Source organism: Ceratosolen solmsi, unplaced genomic scaffold (genome assembly GCF_000503995.2).
Source record: "Ceratosolen solmsi marchali unplaced genomic scaffold, CerSol_1.0 scaffold7, whole genome shotgun sequence".
In the NCBI taxonomy this organism is placed as follows: domain Eukaryota; kingdom Metazoa; phylum Arthropoda; class Insecta; order Hymenoptera; family Agaonidae; genus Ceratosolen; species Ceratosolen solmsi.
This window is the reverse complement of record NW_011948413.1, coordinates 11,872,273-11,881,687: the sequence shown is the minus strand read 5'-3', so window position 1 is coordinate 11,881,687 and position 9,415 is coordinate 11,872,273. Positions and strand designations below refer to the sequence as shown.

General features: G+C 40.4%; 1 protein-coding gene across 1 annotated transcript in view; it reads right to left on the bottom strand.

Annotated features, from left to right (window-relative positions):
* Positions 1-9,415, bottom strand: part of LOC105367692 (LON peptidase N-terminal domain and RING finger protein 2) — a gene marked incomplete at its 3' end in the record, with an annotated part of 65,572 nt that overhangs the window by 2,187 nt on the left and 53,970 nt on the right. The window contains exons 3-7 of the mRNA XM_011506461.1: positions 6,009-6,127; positions 5,427-5,549; positions 3,333-3,557; positions 2,549-2,648; positions 1,864-2,066 (exon numbers count right to left, since the gene is read on the bottom strand). Of these exons, the coding sequence (XP_011504763.1) occupies positions 1,864-2,066; positions 2,549-2,648; positions 3,333-3,557; positions 5,427-5,549; positions 6,009-6,127 (770 nt within the window). The remainder of the gene's footprint in view (positions 1-1,863; positions 2,067-2,548; positions 2,649-3,332; positions 3,558-5,426; positions 5,550-6,008; positions 6,128-9,415) is intronic.

Sequence of the window (9,415 nt, the reverse complement as noted above, 5' to 3'; positions counted from 1 at the left end):
GGTGGGGGTGGGGGTTGGGGGGGGGGGGAGCACTTTACCGACGTCCGTTTAGATTTACGGCCGTGTAGCGAGGTCGCTAACTTTTTCTCGTGGATTATTCGAGACTCGCGAATCTTTTAAGGCGTCAGTGGTGCAGACGCGACGACTGGCGAATATCGCTGCGACCGGATATGAAGCTCGATATTGCACGTTCCAGATATTTTTCCTCAGAATTAAATAATTTTCAAAGATTTTTTTTAACTCTCTGGGTGGCTGGAATGTAAGATTTTTAGCGAGGGCATCGTTGCACAGAGGAACAACACGCACGTTCACTTTGTCCGCAAATTGATCATTACTTCGGAAGTATTTGTTACGGCGCTTAATTAGCAAATCGCTTTACTTCATCCGAAGTTGACTCCACGACTTAATACCTACAATTATAGCCACCTCGATGTATCGAATGATCGGACTTATTAAAATCTAAATGTAAATGGAACATAAATGGATTAGATAAGTAGCTATCGTGTATATTAATCGATCAATGCGGTAATAAATTGGAACTTGTTTATTCCGTTATACAATTTTAGAAGCTGTCGGATTGATTGAATTGGATAGGATTGCAAAGTAATGTGGCATTGCTGTCTCGTAATAAAGCAGAGGTGCATCATCGATAAATGCACCCGACGAATTTTCTAATCTCTCTCTATGTCTCTCTTCAAAGCGAATAAACGTGAAGGGGAGCTCAGGCTCCTATCCCGCGTCTTGAGTCAAAGCTCGCACACAGACGCGTCGCGGTTCCATTATGCGTAAGCGGAAGCGCGAGTCACTGCGGTGACATCGACCGCAGACAGCCATTACGAGTCGCTGTTAAGTGCCATGACATTACCGTCACAACCGACGGATTCTCATTTGCGAGCAGCTGTTGTCGCTTCGGGGCCGCGTTGTTATCCGAGGACTTGCTTAAGGCCCGCCGACAATCGCTTCATTGCTCCTTCACTGCAGGATATAACGCGCATTGTTGGTTTTCATTGGGAATCCGAGCTACTTGCTTTCGCAATAGAAAGCCATCGGTGATCACGCCGAGTTACGGGATTCTGCCAGCAGATGGTTGCTTTATTGTTTGGTGCGTTGCGTCATGCTGGCTAATGTCAACGTCACTGGCAATTAAGCGACTATGACAATCGAAGCGAATTTCCAGCGAGTTCTTGGCTCTATTGAATTATCGCGAACGTATTGGCCGCTTATCTTTCATTATTGCTGCGTTTGAATGATTTTTTCGTCTCGAGTCTTATTGAACAAGTAGGACTATCGAGTGGAAAAGGATACACCACGATTGTTTTTTTTTTTTCTTCTTCCCTTCCCCCTCCCCCTCCCCCATAAAGTAATGCGAATAATTGAATGTTACGATCGGACTTTGAAGTAACGCGGAAAGCACATGGTATCGTAATCTTGCGGTGATTTATTTATTTTGTTCGTACAAGGCAGGCTGAACTAGAAATTGATTAATACGATTTATCATCAGCGATTCTGATTTTAAATTCGCAACTACACGATAAGATACGTTTCGTACACATAAACGTATGTGAGTCGGCATCTATTTGAAAGAAAAACGACAAAGCTGAATCAGTGCGTAATTCGACGGAGCATTTATTAATTTCACAGAGCACGGTATCAGCACTTATCAATGAAAATATCCAGCGAGTAATTTCGCGATTTCTAAGTAAGCGAGTAGCCATCGTTATTAACGAAGTAAAACGAACAGGAATACCAATCGCGCTAATCGCTTATTGCAATGGACGCAAGGCGTCCGTTTATGTAGCGGTCGCTGGGCTCGTCGGGTTCCGAATAACAGTACGAAGGTTACGTAAGGTCGCTGAAACTCACGTCGGCGAGCGAGGTGACGCAGAGCGGACAGGCTGAGGAATAGTCGAGGCAGCGGTCCAGGCACATCCAGCAGTAGGTGTGGCCACAAGGCGTCGTCACCGGCTTCCAGAGCAAGCGACAGCAGAGGATGCAGTCGAGGTCACCGCCCGACGTCGCGCCACTCATGGGTGGCAGGAGGATCTCAGCGGGCTTTCGCTCCACTCCTGAGTGAAAATTGATTGAATTAGTGTCGTTATTTCCTTTATAATGATTACCACGCTATCGCTTCTGCTCTGTCAAACTGCCGCTGCTGGTTCAATTAGCCTCTTATGGTGTATAATATCGCGGCTATGCCTATGGATATGAGCGGCAGTTGCAATTGACATTAACCGCTTCGTTATTGGCTCGCTTATTAATTTATTACGTCAGCCGTGATGATCAAAATTTTTTTCCGCAATAAGATAGACGGTTTATTGAAACTTTTCTCATTCGTAAAATCGAGAATTTACATGCGCGCTTGTCGTATCGTGTAATTCTTCTATTTCAAACTCTTTATCACGGCTGTTAATGAGTGTAAATGTTCGACCACTGTTTTAAACATTTACACGTTTTAAAAATTAACCGACGATAGACAATATATAAAGCCAAAATCAACATATAATAATGTGCTTAGGAATTGAGCAATCGTATACCAGCTATTACTTACTTTTTAATTTTTCAACTTCTTGAAACAACCTATCTAATGTTGCATACAATTTCGAGTTGTCTTGTGGCGTGGTACTGGAAAGTAGTCTCCGACAAACAGACTGAAAGTGACAGCTGAATTAGATCAATTTAATCGTACGTAGAGCATATGCCTACGATATGCGTTTATAGCATACGCTTACGTAATGATTTTAAGTAAACGCGAAATTTGCAACAATATTTTTCGATTGATAATTAAAATATAATTTTCCGCGAATTACATTACATCATTGTTTTATTGCTTGTACGCTACATTGCGATACCATAACCATTATGTAAATCAATAATAAGAATAAGTAATGTCAACCATTAGATTTCGTATTACAAAAGTATAAAAATTGTGTGCGGTGCTTAAAAGCGTCGTTGCATAATTATGGAATAGATCGATTCGCGCTAACGATAATTAATACGGAATTATGCCCGATGGATTATCACGTCCCATAAAAATTATATAATTTGTATAAGTAATGTCCATAAATTTCTATATTCATAATCAACGCCCTATTTTAACGATAAACGAGTTTGTGTCAAAAAATTATTATAAAAATGCTGACGGTCCGTACAAGATCCATTTAACAAATTCATACAAATATAAGAATAAATGAATAAGCGAATGAGTCCCCCAGCCCCAAAACCACTCCCTATCCACCAATCGTCTCGCTAAATTCTCTCAGCCCCTGAATTTTTAAACTTATCTTGGCGCGCGATAATAACATGCACGCGTGCCGTAAAACGACCATAATTACCTGGGAGAACTCGTCCTCGCCGCCGCTACTGTTGTCTTCGTAGTCGGAGGTATTGAGGGCCACGTTGCCACCGGCGTTACGTCGGTGCCGATGACTCGATGTCATTAGGGGCAGCAGCAGGTGATGACGGTTCCGCCTCATACGCACCTCCACGAGGTCGTAAGGCGTGCGGAAGCTCGCGCTGCTTTGGCGACGCACACTCGACGTCAGAATACGGTGCAGCACCTGTTGCGGGTGGGACACTCAATGAAATGCCTAAAGACGAGGCTGGGCTTGGCCGTTCCGGAAGCGGCTCGCTTCGGGATAATGTTCATTACGCGATATTGACTTTTTGCGCTAATTTGATGAGGATTTATAGCTCCAAGCATACCGCTAGCTCGCCCATGAATTTATAGGTTTTCTATTTTTGTAACGGCTGAGATGTGTCTCTTATGTTTATACTGCGAGAGTTATTATATTGCTTTATGAAGCGACCTTATTTCAAATTCGAAAATTTATCGCACTCGCTCTTATAAAAGAAATTTATTTCAAAAATAAAAGAAACGCTATTTGATAATAAATTTTCGGGCCGTTAGTCGGCGGTGCGCGACCAAATGCTATTCAACGCTAAAAATATTATTTTGTATTCCGACACTCCGACGATTACGGAGCTTTTGCGATATTTCGGTGCAATTAAAATAATCTGGAAATAGTAGGGGAGTCGGAAAGGCTATTACTCGCGAATTCAAAATGTAAAGGCGTAAGCGCTAAAAACGTTAACGACACTGTAATTCACTTAATTATTAATATTAATTAAGAAAATTATATGGACGGTATAATGTGTTACAGATAGCGCGTCCGAGGCCGACTCTGTAACGCCTCGATTGCGCAATACGAAGACTCATAAATAACAGATTATATAAAAAAAAAAAAAGGAAAAAAAGAGAAGAAAAAACAGTTGGGTCTAATTTCTACGTCCCGTCGGCGTTCGCCGTGCAGAGTGCCGAAAACTAAATTTCAATTGATTGGCTGCGTAAGTCGTCGTAATCGGAGCTCGTGGCATACAATGGAAAAATCGCAATTTCCGGTAGTGCCACGATGCCGCCAAGAACGAAAGAGCTCCGATCCACTAATTTAACGACCAGCGCGTCGGAAAGACCGAATTCTAAAAATAAACGCGCGTCCGTTCATTATCATTACACCTCCGTCGTAGGCCTCGGGACCAATGACACGATCCGCCCGAGTAGCGGAACACCGGCGCGCGAAGCGGGAATTCTCCATCTCTTCGCTTCCTCGTGGACTCGCGCGACGTACTCGAGCGGCGGAGAAGCGAGGGGGCGGCTCGCGCAACTCGACTGCCCTCCACGGGGTTATTCAACCGCACGGCGCCGTGACTCGCGTATGGGAAAGCCAATGTCGTTGCTTAGGCGGTTAGATCGAGGCGGCGCGTGTCTTCGCTGTCACGAAGAGAGCGAGGGTCGATCGAATAATACATGACGGAGTCCCAGGTGATGGATAGAAGTGTAACAGGTGCGCGCGTTTGAGGCAATAAAGATGAAAGAGCGGTGGATGTTGGGCGGATGACGCTCGTCCGTGATGACGGCGGTGGTGGCAACGACAACAACTCCGCTAGGGCGGCTGGGGAGGGGGGAGGGGGGGTGGTGGTGGAAGGAGGAAAATCGTTGCCTGTTAATACAATGTGGAGCGTAACGATCGTTACTCCCCGAAGCATGGATGAACATATTTTTAGACGCGTAAGATCGATCGATTTAATCAATCGGTCATTCCGAAAAAAATATTTCAACGGCTTTTCTTATTGTCACAATGTGTTTTATGACTATGAAGCATTTATAAATGAGTGCATTTATTATTCGAGTACTTGGCCGAAATCGTCGCATTTTTCTAATTTTATAGCGTTGATGTTCGATTACGATTTTTCACGATAAAATGTTAGGAAATTTAACGCCTAGCTTTAACACCAAATGCATGAATAATCTATCGATCATTGACATACAAAATAAACAAAAGTCATTATAAACAATTCGTAAATAACTAATTTGACAGTAGTCGATTGATCATATGATAAAGATGGAGAAAAAAATTTGTTCCTTTTACCCTTGTGAGTTCATGTCGGATGGCTTGGGGATTTTTGTCGATAACAGCACTCGTGCACAGAGCAAGAAGGGCCTCTTCGTTCCTCATGAGTGCGGATAACGCTAGACCCCTTTGGTAATGACCCTATAATTAATCATAAAAAAAAAAAATAAAGAAAAGTAAAAAGGTAAAAAAAGAGACAATTATTTAAATTTTTTTACTCGTAAATAATTAACGCTTAAATTATGCATTAATGAATCAATGAACAAGACCTAGCAATCAGCGAAATATTACTTTTCAATCGGCGATAAACTCGAACAATTAATTAAGCTAAAATATAACAGTAAAATGCAAGAATTTTTTCGTGCCCAAATAGATAATAATTTTATCATACTGGAATTGACCCGAGGACTCTCGTTATCGATAACTACATGAAAAGCAACAGACGCCGTATAACAATTGTTAATCACGCGTCCTCGTCGAAGCCTTTCCGTTAAATAAAAGCAGAGCCGAGCGGCGGACGATAAGTAGGGGTCGGCGGCGCTCTATATAATACGAAATGCCTGCACGTGTAACCACGGAGAGAAATATATCGAAGCTCACCTTGCCCCAGTCCGGGCGTAGTCGAATTGCATGATCAGCATCAGCGAGGGAGGCTTGTGGCCTGTTGAGTAAAAGCAACGCGTGTGCTCTGCTGCTGAGGTGAAGCGGACTGTTTGGCGCTGAAATCAGAAGATAATGCCATCGATATTAAATGCACTTATATTTTAATATTAATATTATTTGCCATTGGTGATTATGTTAGAGTGGGTGCGATTAGAAGCCGATTGATTAATTATGACCATTGAAGCAATGACGTCGGATAAAGAGTGGGCGAAATGTGGTCTGGCAAATGTCGGATTGTGCAAAAAGTAATGAATTACCCTTGATAAGGAAAGATAGTCAAGAAATCCATGCTTATTTAATTCCGTTTGAACAAACATTTGGGAAAAGATAGAGGAAACGATTATAATGTATACAATTCTCATTGACGATAAATATAATCTCCGACAAATGCGCTTTAATCAATTTGTATGATATTGTATAAATGTCAGATTATCATTTTAAATACCTATCCATCGATCTTAATAATACATGTTAAACTCACAAGTAGATTAATGAAAAATGTAAATTAATATGGTCATTTTTACGCGAAGAGACGACGAGATGAAATTTTTGTAAGTATTTTTGAGGTCTTCGTTTAAATTATTGTTATCCGTGAAATCTATAAATTCGCTAGAATAAAGCTATGATACATGCTTATATAAATTCATTTATTCGTTTACATTTTCGATTATACTCTGGACTGGATTAATAAAAAATTGTCAAATAAATTAACAATTTCGAGCCGAATCGTCAAGCAATCGAGCAATAGACGACGATTAAAATCAATAATAATGAAATATCCTATGCAGCTTCCTTACATATATATATATATATATATATATATATAGACACACGTAATTTAAAATTTATGCGTTAAAAAGTGTCATCGTTACAAAGAGGATAGCATCAGTAATGAAAACTAGATATTAAAAAGTATTTCACGACACATAAAGCAATGCTCGATGATGCTTCTATCTCACGGGGATGAAGGGAACGAAGTTGCATCGTTATTCTTTCGTCAGACACATAATCGAAATTTTAATCAGCGCGTACGGTGTACGAGAGCCGCATTCCGAACTTTTTCATTATAATCGATAAGTCGCCGAAAGAACGAGGAGAATCGGGTCTCGCTGGCAAGAGCTGATTTTCGCAACGCCAAAACGCAAAGAGTTGGATTTCGTAAAAGTCGACAATTATGTCAGCGCTACTCCCGCGTGTAATTATTATTGTTGAGCGTCGAGATATCGTAATGTGGTATACCGCTGCTGGCAATTCTACTCCCACTACTTGAGAATCAAATAATTAGTTGAAAAATCAGGTTTCCTCTTTTCATCATTTCGTCTGGGTAATTGACGTCGAATTATTTGTTAAAGCGATTGTGAAGCCCTGACTCTATGAGATTTGAAAGAACGTAGCGTAATGTAAAAGTATATTGATTTTTTTAAAGCGAATTAATATGTTTTATGCACGTTCGATGAATTAATTTCTATTTTATGTAACTTTTTATGTGCAGTTTTCAGAAATAATTTCCAATTTCATATTAATTAGCGAAATAGTTTACTAACACCGCGTATAGTAATAATAACACTTTTAAGTCCTTACATCGTCATATTTTATATCACCCATACAAATAACCCCACTCACACACAACCACACACAAACACACACGCACAAATATATATGGGCGCGCGCGCGCGCGCGTGTGTGTATTAGTGTGCCAATAATGAAATGGAGCAAAAAGCAATATATAATAATCTTTATAATAGAATTATATATTATCTTCAATTGACTAAATGTATATATCGAGTAGAAATATGATCTTCTTTATTGAAATAAAAGTTTTGATTAATAAACATGAATTGCATGCCTAACGAAAATTATTTTGATAATTAATGCAATGTCACGTCACCAATTAAATAAACATAAATATTCGCATTTGTTTTTTGACATGGTCAATAGGTGCCAACAATGTATTTTTTAAACTCCGCTTATACAATAATACGAATTTTTAGAACGGCGCGAACTCTTTACGTGAAATGTTGTCTCTCACAATTTAGTTATGCCAACAACAATTTAAACGTCAAATGCACTATATTTCAATTCAATCGCCTACAATATTTAAGAATATATTCAAGTTCCTCCAGCTACCACAACGACCTCTTGATTTCTTCATTTAACTTGGGATGCGGCACACAGATTACGCAAACAACATGTGTAATCTCCGATCTCCTTCTCGGCTATTGGCAGGTGTCGGTCCCATTGGAATATCAACTTATTACGGCCTTTGTACCGATTTATTGCTCTTCTTTCGAGGACTTGGATTTTTATTATAATTTCGAACGATATCCAAGAAGCGTGCTATTACATATACATAACCAGAAATGGGAGCGCAGATTGGCTTGTGTTCTTTGTTCGCTCGCGCACACGAAAGCCCACGAGGGGGGAAACTTACGTAATTGTGCTGTTTTCGCGCATCGATCGAACCCTCTTTGACGCTCTCGTAACCTATCGCCCCTCGGTGCCATTTTATATATTGAAGTGCCTGGAAGGGAGTCGCGATGGAGATTCGCATTACTTTTGGCTAATGCATTGTTTTCTCACGATTGCACTTGACAATTGATATTAATGCATCGAGGATAATCGCAATGTTAATTTTTCCTATTTCTTGGTGCTCCATTGCCCGATATGTGCATTAGCTTGCCAGTTAATTTTTTGAAAGTAGATAGGCAATTGTGAAGTAAATCGTTTTTTCGGAATTCATTCGGTATTCCGCCTTTGATTAATTTGAGGTATTTTCAATAATATATTTGTGTTCAATTTTCTAATTTTCCATATGAACGCATTATTATCTATTGCGTAATAATAAATAGTCTTTGCTCCCATTAACACAAAACACGGTCGCAAGAAATAACCAAAATGTAATGATATTTTAAAAAATTATGGAAATACTGCTTTATAGGCGAATTATCATTGAAAAGTCTTATACAATCGAGATTAGATTCACCTTATAAAACAACATCAACCAGAATATCTACAAGGTCCAATACACAATCAAACAGTCGTCCAAAGGTTTGTCTCCATAGTTTGATTGTCGCCGTGCATTACGTAACATCGATAGAGAAACTCGCGTATGTAAATACATGTATGCACACGCGAATACACTCGCTCTCAATCTCTCTCACCCACACACCCACACACCCACCTACTCACCCACCCACACACACACACACACACACTCTCTCTCTCTCTCTCTCTCTCTCTCTCTCTCTCTTCTATCTCATGCGGACAATGCATATATATGTAAGCACATTCCGTGAAAAGTCAATGGCAGCGGCGGAGAGACGCCGACGGCGTGTCGAAGCGTG